Source organism: Phacochoerus africanus, chromosome 2 (assembly GCF_016906955.1).
Source record: "Phacochoerus africanus isolate WHEZ1 chromosome 2, ROS_Pafr_v1, whole genome shotgun sequence".
NCBI classification, from domain to species: Eukaryota; Metazoa; Chordata; class Mammalia; order Artiodactyla; family Suidae; genus Phacochoerus; species Phacochoerus africanus.
The window spans coordinates 110,449,910-110,463,245 of NC_062545.1; the positions used below are offsets into that span (position 1 = coordinate 110,449,910).

Consider the following 13,336-nt stretch of genomic DNA (forward strand, 5'->3'; position numbering starts at 1 on the left):
TCTGTACAATCTCTGCAACTCTCTGTATATCTAAAATTATTTCAAAAAGCTTAAATAAAACAGTAAACAAAAAATATAGGCGTTCCCTGGTGGTGTAGGGGTTAAGGACTCTGCATTGTCACTGCTGTGGTTTGGTTTACTGCTATGGCTCAGGTTCAGTCCCTGACACAGGAATTTTCTCTTAAAAATGTGTGTGTGTATGTGTAAGTCTACAGGCTTTCAGAATACAGTAGGCTAATTTATAAATATTTGGAAGGGGCTCTTCAGCATAATATCCTTGCATTTTCCCTTAGCCTCATGTGGTTTGTGGTGACCAGCTTGTTCATAGCCCCTATATGCAATGTCTGGCTTCCCTTGCTGTGGGACTTCATCTGGATCAGCTGCTGTGTAACCCTCCAGTGCCACCACACCACCAGAACTGCCTTCCTGACCCTGCATCCTGGAATCCAAATGAATGGGCCTGGTTAGAATGTTTCTCAACCACCATAAAAGCCGCTGAAGCCCTGACCAATGGAGCACAGTTTCCAGAATCTTTTAGTGTTCCCGATCTAGAGCCTGTTCCAGAGGATGAACTTGTATTCCTAATGGTAAGTGTAATATGAGCTACTATTACATGTAACTGAGATTGTGTACGGATGTCTAGCAAGTAGCAGACCCTCAATAACTGTTCACTAGCTTGAGTAGAGCAAGATGTACCCCCTATATAAACTTAAAATATTTTGCTTTCAGATAGTCACTTCAGTCTGATGGAATGCTTCTGTGGTGGCAGGGATTAGTTATGAGAATTGTGGAGCTTGTTTAAACTTGCTAATTTTCAATGACATGGTCCCATAGTCCCATATTTGTCCCATTTTATATCCATATATATATGTGTGTATATATATATATATATATATACATATATATATATATATACACACACACATATATATATATACACACACACACACACATATATACTAAAAAGGCAATATATATGTGTGTGTACATATTTTAGCATCTTTTCTTGGTCATCTTGTTAGATTTATTCCACATATAGATTCTAATTTGGGGGCACTTCAGTCATGTTTAATTGAATATCTAAGAGCATTCTAGTTGTCATTTCTTTCTGATTGTGTTTGAGGGTGTCTAGATACAGAAACTGATGGAAATAAAATGCCTAGGTAGATAATTCAGGCCAGCACTTGATCTGACAGCCTCTTTACCTAGTAAATATTTATATAAACAAACATTTGAATATATAAGGGTAGATACAGCATAAAGTAGACATGAATTGAGGAAAATTATCTAAATATAGAATGTTAATTAGGAAATGTCCTTCTGAGCCAGTTTACCTCAAATCTATAATTTTGTAGATTAGGAAACTGAAGCCTACAAAGGTGAAGCGACCAGCTATACAATGAATTCATGGGAGCGGTGACTCCTGCACATGACCTTGCGCCAGTGGGTGCTCAGAAATGGTTAGCTTTGAATCACCAGTGTGTTAGTGATAGCGATAGTTGATAGTGAAGTATTTATAATAAAGAAATATTAACAATGCATAAAAATCAAGTTTGACATCATTGTAAACTCTTAATTTCTAAAAATATTACCAAATTCTTTTTTGGAAAGAAGACTTAATTGTTAATTAAGAACAGATAAATCTTTGGCAAAAAGATTTTCTCAAAAAATGGCCTAGGGAGAAGGGAGGACTGCATTGTGATCTTCACGTTGCTCGTAACTGACCATATGATCTTGGGCTTCTCCTTTCCTATTTAAAAAAATTAATTAGATAATTTTAAGTCCTCTTGAAAAAAAAGATAAATCTTGATTAAGGAAAATTAATCCTGATGTTTGCCCTGTCTTGCAGGATAACAGTAAATGGATTAATGGCATGGATGAACAAATTATGTCTTGGGCAACTTCGAGACCTGAGGTCAGTAAGGATGAAAATAACCGTATGGTGATTCTTAGTAAATCTTCTAATTCTAAATGCTTGTGTGTTTGTGCCCTGGTATTTCTCATAGAGACTGGCACATACTTGCACCCAGTATATGCTTGTTTGAATGAATTAACAAGTCAAATTTTGACTTAATTGTGGTTTTCTAGGACTGGCACCTGGGAGGTAAATGTGATGTCTACCTGTGGGGTGCTGGCAGGCATGGACAGCTGGCAGAAGCTGGAAGAAATGTAATGGTACCTGCAGCAGCTCCCTCATTCTCACAAGCCCAACAGGTAGCTAACAGGGTAAAGAAATGGAGAAGAAACTTGGGAACTGACAATTCTGATTCCCTTGCTGGGGATAAAGTTTGTCCATTCCATAGTCCCTTGTGAGGAACCCCCAAGGAAAGTCATGATATATAGTTTCCAAATAAAAGCACCCTATAGTTTTTAACAGACTCAAGTTTTGTTAATAAATTTTTAAGTTTTTCTTGTTTTCAAGTGTGAAAAGTTTAATATTACGATGCATTAGGCCTTCCCAGTACATATTTATAGAAGGTATTCCTATTATTAATTCTCTCTTTGGGGCCATAAACTTACTAGGATCCTTAGCCAGATTTCATTGACATCCCTCCCCTCTTCCAGTAATTGTGGTACTATATTTCCAAACTCTCCTTGAGGCCACTGCTTTCTCTTCTGTTCTTCTCTACCTCAGTAAGTCCCAGGATGCACTACTCTTTCTTGTGTATATCCCCTCCAGTTTCTCCTTCTTGCCAACCTCCAGCCTGTCTTTACTAATTTCCATCACCCTTTCCTTTTTCTTCCTTTGTAAGATTTTGTTGTTAATGTTATTATTTAAAATCTGCACAGTTGGCTGAAATCCCTGTAGATAACACATTTCTAAACTGTCATAAATTGTCAGATGAGCCTCATACATCTCTTGGTTAAATAAGCAGTTTTATAATTATTATTAAGGACCTGTAGCAACCATGTAGTTACTGTCATCCCTTCCCATTTAGTGAAAGGATAAAAGAATTGATAAAGGTATCCTAGGTATGTATGGAATCATTTTAAATGATTGAATGTTAAAGTTGTATAATAAAAAATAATGTGTTTATGTGTTTAACTATGTGTTCTTACACCAGGTCATATGTGGTCAGAATTGTACCTTTGTCATCCAGGCCAATGGCACAGTGTTGGCTTGTGGGGAAGGAAGTTATGGCAGATTAGGACAAGGAAATTCAGATGACCTTCATGTGCTGACAGTTATTTCAGCCTTACAAGGTAAAATTATCCTCAGTTAAAAGCTGATCAGAAACTGTGGTCTAACTAGGAATATTTGCTTATGTTAGAACTTAGCTCAAACTTTTGATCAGTAAAGCCATGTAGAGTTTTCACTTAGATTTAGATTATCATTTAGGCATGTATAACTTCAATTTCCATATTTCAAGCTATTTTATTTTTCAAGTTGTTTGTCATAGCAGTGCTAGAATTCAGTGATATAAATAGCTTTTTAACACATACTGAAGATTGTAAACAAATTCTTTAAAATTGCAGAACTGTAACTGGGCAACTATTAATAGCAATAGTAATTGTTCATGTGTTTCATTAAAATTAAAAATTAATTTATACAGAAATGTGCATATGTAATAAAGACTTTAAAGGGCATCTTGGTCGGAGTTCTCTGTGACTTGAAGACAGAACACCTCTGGAGAAACCACTGCAGGAGGCCCTGGCTTGTTCCTTAAGTTAACTTTTACTGACTCTAAAGCCTACAAAGAGAGCAAATAGAGTATTTTTTAAGTAAAAGTGTACAGGTGACATGAGTTCAGAACGAATTCCTGAGTACCTCTAAGTTCTCTTCCTTGAGATCTAAGTGTGAGGAGCACAGCAGTGGGGATGGAATGGCTGGGTTCCTGTCTGGTTCAATTACATCCTGCTTCTGGGACCTTGCACAAGCTACCGGACGTCTTTGTGACACAGATTTCCCCAAATGGAAAAGTGGTGATGAGAATATCTGCCTGATAGGTTCTCTGTGAAACTAGAAAGGAATGATCCATGTAAAACATTTTTGAGAGTGGCTAGAACATAGTCCTGAATGACCATAACTGCTCCTATCACTCCACTCCTCTTCCTTGGCATCATCATCATTTTATGTGACTGCTCTCAACTTGCTAGGTTATAGATGCAAATCGGATTTAAAATTAAAGAAATTATTTTTGTTTCTGTACTACTGTTTTGATAATTTTGGATTCTATGAGACTACCCTGTAGCAGCTACAAGTAAAGAAGGGACTTTTAATAGCCAATGACTTGTGTTGGGTTTCTGCTCTGTTCCAGGCTTTGTGGTGACCCAGCTGGTGACTTCCTGTGGTTCTGATGGGCACTCCATGGCCCTGACTGAAAGTGGTGAGGTCTTTAGCTGGGGAGATGGTGATTATGGCAAACTCGGCCATGGGAACAGCGACAGGCAGCGGCGGCCCAGGCAAATCGAGGCCTTACAAGGAGAAGAAGTGGTGCAGGTCAGGCAGGATATGGATAAGTTTATCTTTGAATATAAATGTACTTGATGTCAAGTTCTCAAATTTAGGCAGTGAGAAACAGTAGTAAAAATATATTAAACCATCAAAAAGAGCCAGTGTTTTTTGGTTGTTCATATTCATTCTTGAATGTATCAGGAGTTTGAATGGGCTTTGGTGTTAGAATGGACTCTTTTTTTCCTGAGTCAGCTGGTTGGCCCAGGCTAGGGTACTTTGGGTCTTTGAAAGAAACACAGTGGGATGTAGCTCCTGCCCCATAGTTCTTGATTCAGTGATAGATGGAAAGCTTTGCTTTCAATGATACGTTGGAAAGCTTTGCTTTCAATGATAACGTATCATTACTGTTATAAAGGTTAAGTTCATATACATTTTTCTGGAAAATCATTTGGTGATCTAAAGTAGTATTGGGAAGTTGCATAGCATCTTAGAGTTTACAAAGAATTTCCCCATTCATTAACTCATGTAGTCTAGGTCATCTCTACATAGCTGAAGGGTAGCAACAATTCTTCAAGGTCTGTTCTCTAGCTTGGTCTTCCTGAGGATGATGAGGTAGGTTAGACTTAAGGAGCAGGAAGTTGAACATACTGATCTTGAAGATCCGAGTTGTAAGTGAAGTTTATTTAAAGATTATGAGTTCCCATTGTGGCTTAGTGGAAATGAATCTGGCTAGTATCCATGAGGATGCAGGTTCGATCCCGGGCCTCGCTTAGTGGGTTAAGGATCCAGGGTTGCCGTGAGCTGTTGGTGTCGGTTGCAGACACACAGCTCAGGGGTCTGGTGTTGCTGTAGCTGTGGCACAGGCCAGAGGCTATAGCTCCCATTCAACTCCTAGCCTGGGACTCTCCATATGCCGTAGTATGGCCCTAAAAAGACCAAAAAAAAAAAAAATTAAAGATTAACACCTTATTAATAAACAAAAATGGTTGATTTCTCTCTTTCTTAGTTTACCCTCTTGTTTAAATTTTTTTTCTTGTTCTGTTTGTAGATGTCTTGTGGCTTCAAACATTCAGCGGTGGTAACTTCAGATGGCAAACTCTTTACCTTTGGGAATGGTGACTACGGTCGTCTGGGTCTTGGAAATACCTCCAACAAAAAACTTCCAGAGAGAGTGACTGCACTGGAGGGATATCAGATTGGACAGGCATGGACTAAGTCAATAATATATTCTATCTGATCATAGTTTCTTATTTCCTCTGTGTGCATTTAGACACTGTCCTTTCAGGAAGACCAGAATCACCAGTTTGTACCTTAACCTGCTGTATGTTTTGTTTTTGGCCTAATTGATAATTGATAAGCCATTGAAAGTCTTAACTTAGGATGTGAATACTTTAAAGTCCCCTTCATAATAAAACTTGATTTGAAACTTTAAACAGTACATATTTTTCTAATTCCTATTCAGTTGCCTGGAAGTAGGTGGCTGCATAGAAGCATCATCGGTAGCTGCTGCTCTTAAGCAATAATTGTCCCTGTCCTGTACACGATGAGACTGTCTCTTAACAAGGAGATGAGATATTTTTATCTCTTAATGTATCCTTCCTTAGACTGTCTCTGGTGTGAATGAGTATTTTTTAATCATATCTACTTTTTCCTATCTTTTGTGCTAAATCAGAGTTAGCCACTCTGAAGAATTTTACTTTAAAGAAAAAAGTTATTTGTGGAGTTAGGAATTTTTTCTTCATGACACATTTTGGTTAACATATGTAGAAGGCCCTAAAAAGTAAAAATTTTTGGAAACACAGACAGGTTTTTTTTACCGAAGTAGAGAAAAAGGATCCCAGAAATGGGTATGTGTTTTAGGAATTATAATTTGCCTTACTGACCACCGTGTTATTTCTCCAGGTGGCTTGTGGCTTAAACCATACTTTGGCAGTATCAGCAGATGGCTCCATGGTGTGGGCTTTTGGAGATGGCGACTATGGAAAACTAGGTTTAGGAAATTCCACTGCAAAATCTTCACCTCAGGTCAGTATTCTCTCATCTAGGGTTTCATAATTTTCTTCTATGGCAGTACCTGTTTTTAGTTGAAAGTAATCTACCTTTAACATTTTTGGTTATTCACGACGAAGTTTAGAAACTTCTTTTGCTTATTCCTAAATTTCCTGCATTCTAGATCTTGATTTTTATTTTATTTTATTTTTTTTGGTTTTTAGGGCCACACCCGAGGCATATGGAGGTTCCCAGGCTAGGGGTCAAATAGGAGCTATAGCTGCCAGCCTATGCTATAGCCACAGCAATGCCACGTCTGCAGCCTACACCACATCTCGTGGCAATGCCAGATCCTTAACCGGGATCATGAATACTAATCAGATTCGCTTTCTCTGGGCCACGACGGAAACTCCTAGATCTTGATTTTTAAATGAACCATTAATGACTAAACTGGATATAAAAGTTCTACAGGGACAAGCCTCTGTCTTTATCATTGGCTGTGTAGGACTGTCTTTCAGCTAAAGAGGAAATAAACATATCTCCAGGATGTCTTATGGAGGGAACCATTAACAAACTTTTGTAACTCTGCTTGTCGCTGCCATCTCAGCTTCTTATTACTAGTGAATTATACAGGTTTGCACCTTCTTTTAAAAAACAATAGGGAATTGCATGCATAAACAAATAATTTAGAGGCTTCTGTTCACATTGTAGAAGGTTTCTTGGCTCTTCCAAAGACCTCCTGTGGCAATCCTTTTATGTGGATTTTTCAAACATATTTAAAAAGAAGCATGATTTGGAGTTCCCTGATGGCCTAGCAGGTTAAGGATCCAGTGTTGTCGCTTCTCTGGCATTGGTTTAATCCCTGGCCTGAGGATTTCTGCATGCTGCAGGCACTGCCAGAGGGGAAAAAAAAAGTATAATTTACAAATACTCAGTTTATATTCAACTCCAGATTCACGGTCATATATAGTCTGTGACATCCTGATAGCTAGACTGGTGAATATTCAGCTAGGGATACAGAAAGCAAAAAAGCCCTCTCTGGAGCAACCCATGCTTTGAATGGTCTTAGAGTATTTTTTAAAAAAAGGCCATAGGATTCCCTTTGGTTTCTGTTGCCCAGAGGAATGTTTCCACTTCACATGAGATCCTGGGGATTTTAGTCAAACACCCCTGCCCCCTCTACAATACTCCCCTGCATTCAGGTAGTTTGCAGAGCAGTATGAGAGTATAACATTTAGGAATGTAGATTTGTCTGGAAATAGGTAGATGATTATTAGTATTTTTCTGGAAGATAATCTTTGAGTTTATACATGCCAGTGTTTTCCTTTGTAAATTATATGCCTTACACTTTTATTTTGCAGAAAGTCGATGTCCTCTGTGGAATCGGAATAAAAAAGGTTGCTTGTGGAACTCAGTTTTCTGTTGCATTGACTAAAGATGGTCATGTGTATACCTTTGGTCAAGGTGAGACATTTTCCAGGCATTCCGTTACTTGTTTTGTGCACACATGTATTACAGAAACTTTTGCCCTCCAAAAGCACATTAAATTGAGTCATTTTTCATTCTGGGTGATGATTGGCCACTATGACCTTCATTCACTAGCTTCTTTTCTGCTCCTTTTTCATGATATTTGTCATAAGGACAAAATCTCCACCCCACTGATGTCCCCTCATTCCAGAGTCTTCATTATTGTCAGAAGAGTTCCTGGCAAAGCCCTTCCACTTGTCCTCCCTGCTTCCTCTGCATGCTGCCACAAACACTGCTTTGACCACCAGAGTTCCTCTAGATGCTGCCTCACTCCCCAGCCCTTGCAAGGACTGGGGGTTTGGGTCTTAGAAATAATAGGCAAGCAGGATTCAAATCTTGAGTAAATTCAAAATCCAAGCATCCACAGTGGGATTCCTTGGTAGTATATTCACCTTTCTAAGTGGAACCGCTTGGCAAGTTGTAGTAATTGAAGGGTGTGTGAGGAAGAGACAGAAGTAAGCCATGATTGAAGTTTCTGGACTTGTAAGAACATTGATGCTAACATTACTGAGGATAGCTGGTTTGGGGGAAAGAGATAAGGAGCTTATTAGTTTTGGTCATATTTAATCAGGGCTTTATATTCTAGACTGTATGTATGGAGAAGTCTAGCAGGTTACCAGGGATTTGGATCTGGAACTCTGAGGAGATTGGTAATGAAGATGTAGGTTTGCATAATGCATAAAGTTAGTAATTAAAGCCATATTAATAGTCTGTAAGGAACCCAGGGAAAGAGTATGGAATGAAAAAAGTAGAGGATAGAAATCTAGGGAATGTGAGTAAAGGGCCCGTGAGCATAGGAAGAGGCCTGTGGAGAGTTGACTTTGAAAGATGTGGCCAGGGGAGGTAACTGGTGAGCGAGATTGCAGAGTCTCTGAGGGGTAGAAGGAGCTGAGGCCATGTTATCAGAAGCTAATGTGCAATTCCCTGCGCTGGAGCCCAAGAAGTGCAGTGGGCAGTTAGGAGCTACTCACGACTTTTGAGAGTACAGTTTCAGTTCACTGGTGAGCACACAGTTAAGCTGCAAAAGGTGACCAGGCCAAACAAGCCTTCAGTCTATGGAGCAGTGGGGACTGGCCTACACTTTCTAGAAGTTTGGCTGCAAAGATAAGGCGACAGGTTAGCTGGAAATTTGAGGACAAGACAGATTGCATGGTGTCCTTTCTTAGAATGCAAGGACTTTAGGGCCTTTGTGAACTGTGTGCCAGTTCTCTCGTGTGAGGAAGCTAGAGGTGCCACTTGGTTAGAAATAAGTTACTAATTTTAAGTTTAATTTTATTTATTGTTATGAATAAGGAAACTGTGACCTTTTGCAAAGAAACTGTCAAACTTTATTCACTTAGAATCTAGTACCTCTTATCAGAAGAACAGCATTTGCCCCAATTACCATACCATCAGAGATGTAAATGACTCATAAGGAAATGCAAAAGGACTCTGGTGTGCCCTCCCTAAATGTTCTCTTCCTGTTTTTTCAGATCGCTTGATAGGCTTGCCAGAAGGGCGTGCTCGCAATCACAATCGGCCACAGCAAATCCCTGTCCTGGCTGGAGTGGTCATCGAAGACGTGGCAGTCGGAGCTGAGCACACACTTGCTTTGGCATCAACTGGAGATGTGTATGCCTGGGGGAGCAATTCAGAAGGGCAGGTAAATATTTATCTTGCTTGCTGTTCTCTTATATTCTACATTTGGCAAAGGGATCAGCTGGAAACTCATAATATCTACCACAGTGTGTCATGCACGTCACTTGGCCATGAGACTGATTATTTTGAGTCCAGCTGTGGACTAGTAAGTATTATATCATGGTTAAAAAAAAAAAAATCTATGGAGTTCCCATTGTGGCTCAGTGGTTAACAAATCCGACTAGGAACCATGAGGTTGAGGGTTCGATCCCTGGCCTTGCTCAGTGGGTTAAGGATCTGGTGTTGCTGTGAGCTGTGGTGTGGGTTGCAGACGCGGCTCGGATCCCGCATTGCTGTGGCTGTGGTGTAGGCCGGTGGCTACAGCTCCAATTAGACCCCTAGCCTGGGAACCTCCATATGCCGAGGGAGCGGCTCAAGAAAAAAAAAAAATCTGCCAGTACTGCTAAGTGATTAAGAGGATTAACTGAGTGTGTGTTTGTGTGTGTGTGTGTACATACACTGAGAAGTGCCTGGCGCCCAGGAAGCAGCACTTTATAAGTATCTGCTATATCATCATTAATCATTGTCATTTTCACTACACTAATAAAAGAGCTAGGTTATCAGTTGGAAAATGGAAAGAATGAAACAATTCTTTTATACTTTATGACAGTGTACAAAGTGTGTTTGTGTTTATGCAGGAAGTCTTGTCACTCTCTCATCATGCAGAGGAGTAAACTGAGCCTCCAAGAGGTTGAGAAAAGACTCAGAGGTTGATGTGTTGAGCCTACCCTGTACACAGAAGGGGGGAGACACTTTGGTGGGGCTTGTCTGAGATGCCTGCTACTACATGCGGAGTCCCACCCTCTTCCTTCATTAATCCTCTCTGCTCTAGGCTGCCCCTAGAGCCAGGGACCCTTAAGGTCAGATATTATACATAGTAGTTTCAGTTTGGCTCTGTGGTCTTCTCATCACTGTGTTTACAGATGAGGAACCTGCTCATCACTGTGGTTGAATATTGTCTTAAGGAGAAGAGAGTTGATATTGAAGACACCTTTGGGAGGTCCCTGGCAGGGCCTTGACATAAGCCTCCCTGATAATGTTGAGGTACTTAGCCTCTAAAACACTGGGTGTCCTAGTCAGACCCTAAGATCTGGAGATGAGAATCTGCTCTGTGTGAGTTTTTATAATTGTTTATTGTTACACAAGCCATCCATGTTAAAAATCAAGAAATCAGTGTGTTTTAAATAAAAGCTCTATAGCTCATTCTGGTTTTTTGTTTTTGCTTTTTTTAATTTTCCAAGAATTTCCTCTTTAGGAGTAGAGTTCAAAGATTTTTTTCAGTCATTAAGACTCATTTGCTGTATTTGGAATAGCCTTGTTGCAGCTTAGTTTTTAGAAGACAGTATGAGCTGTGAGGATTTTGATAGAGAAAATCAAAATTAATTTCATTATTTTGACACTGTTGCTTGGTACAGGTAGTAACTTATTTATGTCTGCTACCATCCAACACAGATTTTGTCATCTTGGCTTTCTCTCTTCCTCTTTCTCATTGAATCTCTGTGTATTTGGAATTTATTCCCAGCTCGGCTTAGGTCACACCAACCATGTTCGAGAACCAACCCTCGTAACAGTTCTGCAAGGGAAAAACGTTCGACAGATCTCGGCCGGGCGCTGCCACAGTGCTGCATGGACAGCCCCTCCCGTCCCTCCAAGAGCGCCAGGTGAGGGTGAAATATCCTTATCCATGCTCATGCCACTTCTCTTTCAGCAGTCCCCAGCTGCACTGTCCACTTGCCAGCTTCACACTGCATCCATGCACCCTTCTGAGACCATCAAACCTTCCCCCACATAAACCAAAGCACTATTTGTACTAGAGCATTGCAAATACTTTCTAAGCAGGTGGTTCTCCTGCAGACTTCATAACAAAGCAGCCCCTCCTCCTCCTCCCTGAAAGAAGAAAACATAGCACCAGGCAAGCAAAATTTATTATTTTAGAGCAGCGACTAAGTTTTATATTTTTTTATATATATATAAAACTTAGTCGCTGCTCTAAAATAATATATATGTATGTTATGTAAAATATATATGAAAGTGATGAATTTTAGTGTTCTAAGGCATGCTGTTAGGAATAAAGATTAAAAGCCCTGAAACCTCTTGTCAGATTCTTCACCCTAGTCAACCATTTGAAACAAGATGTTGTCTATCCATTGGCACAGCAAAAACAAAACAAAACAAAAAGTTGCTGTTTCACTCCAGTGTGTATAGCAGGACTGCTGGGCTGTTTCTACCTTTTGTGTGCTTTGCTTTTAATTTATTTTGAAATCCTTATAAATGTACAAAAAGATATAAAGAAAATAAAATGCATATTTGTATACTTAATGCCCTACTAGGTACTCTCCCTGATTGGATCCATCTTCTGTTACCTACAAAAGTAACCATTGCTTTAAGTATGATATTTGTCATTCTTACGCATTTCTTCATATTTTGAGCTATTTCTTTTCCAGGCCCTAAAGTCCTTTCTAAAACCACCCTCTGGTATCTAAGGCACTAGAACTTGTCTGAGGTGACCTAGTGCCTGAAAACTTCACATGCTCATCCCTTTTTTGTGAACCCCTCTACTTCTTAGCCATAGGTCCTTAGGAAAGACTCCCCATGGAGATTGTTTTCTCTTAGATACCCTGAGAGAGCAAGATAGGGCTGCCTGCCAGGTAGATTCCAAACAAGCAGAAAATGGTTTCTGATTAGCGAAACCCAGAATGAGCAGTGCTACCAAAGCACTAACAATTTCAGGTACTCAGGGGTCTCTTCAGCTTCCAGCAGGATTTCCCTTCTTTCAGAATGGGGACCACATGTGTGGTGGCTTAAATATTCAGACTCTGGAAACACATTGCCTGGGTTGAATCCTGGCTCCTCCACTTATGAGCTGAGTGACCGTGAGACTCAGTTTCCTTATCTGTGAAACAAGGGCAGTAATAGTACCTATTGTTAAAAGCTACAGGAGCAAATGAACCAATTCGCGTGAAGCTCTTAGAACAGTGCCAGGCACATGGAAGTACTTGATACATGTTAGCTTTAACTAATAGTAGGAAAATACTCTGAAAATTGAGCTGAACAAATCTTTATGTGTAGGAAACTCAAATAAGTTGAATATCATGTTCTTAGTCTGTTGTGCATTTCTGTAAGAGAATAACCATGGATGTAGTCCTGGTAGTCTTTGTGTCTGCTGAGCTCTTATTCTTGCAGTGTAAAGCCTTTGTGAATCATGTACTCCTATCTTTCATTTTTGTCACGGTCACCTTCTGTCAGATCCCTAGTGAGTGTGTGTGGTGGCTCTGCTGAGTTGCCCATTTCCTTTTTCCAGAACTGTCTACCTACTTGGTCCTGGCCCACACGTTATTACGAAGATGACTGTTACTGAATAAGAAATAATGAATGTGGGCTTTGGGGGTGGGGGTTGTGAGGGAACTGCTTAAGTCCCATAATTAAATGAGAAACTAAATTCAAGGAGAAAAAAACAAATTTCCATAATGATAAATTAACAAAAGATGTTTTAAAAACCAACGCAAGTGCATCCAAAAATTAAGATGAGGAGTTCCCGTCGTGGCGCAGTGGTTAACGAATCCGACTAGGAACCATGAGGTTGCGGGTTCTGTCCCTGCCCTTGCTCAGTGGGTTAATGATCCGGTTGCCGTGAGCTGTGGTGTAGATTGCAGACGCGGCTTGGATCCCGCGTTGCTGTGGCTCAGGCGTAGGCCGGTGGTTGCAGCTCCGATTCAACCCCTAGCCTGGGAACCTCCATATGCCGCG

At 40.1% G+C, this 13,336-nt stretch overlaps 1 protein-coding gene across 10 annotated transcripts in view; it reads left to right on the top strand.

Moving 5' to 3' along the window:
• HERC1 (HECT and RLD domain containing E3 ubiquitin protein ligase family member 1) overlaps window positions 1-13,336 on the top strand; it is a 206,552-nt gene that overhangs the window by 182,062 nt on the left and 11,154 nt on the right. For all 10 annotated transcript variants that reach the window (XM_047765943.1, XM_047765980.1, XM_047765969.1 and 7 more), the window contains 10 exons: window positions 294-587; window positions 1,850-1,915; window positions 2,089-2,214; window positions 3,066-3,204; window positions 4,260-4,441; window positions 5,445-5,600; window positions 6,299-6,421; window positions 7,747-7,849; window positions 9,385-9,554; window positions 11,112-11,250. In XM_047765943.1, the coding sequence (XP_047621899.1) occupies window positions 294-587; window positions 1,850-1,915; window positions 2,089-2,214; window positions 3,066-3,204; window positions 4,260-4,441; window positions 5,445-5,600; window positions 6,299-6,421; window positions 7,747-7,849; window positions 9,385-9,554; window positions 11,112-11,250 (1,498 nt within the window). The remainder of the gene's footprint in view (window positions 1-293; window positions 588-1,849; window positions 1,916-2,088; window positions 2,215-3,065; window positions 3,205-4,259; window positions 4,442-5,444; window positions 5,601-6,298; window positions 6,422-7,746; window positions 7,850-9,384; window positions 9,555-11,111; window positions 11,251-13,336) is intronic.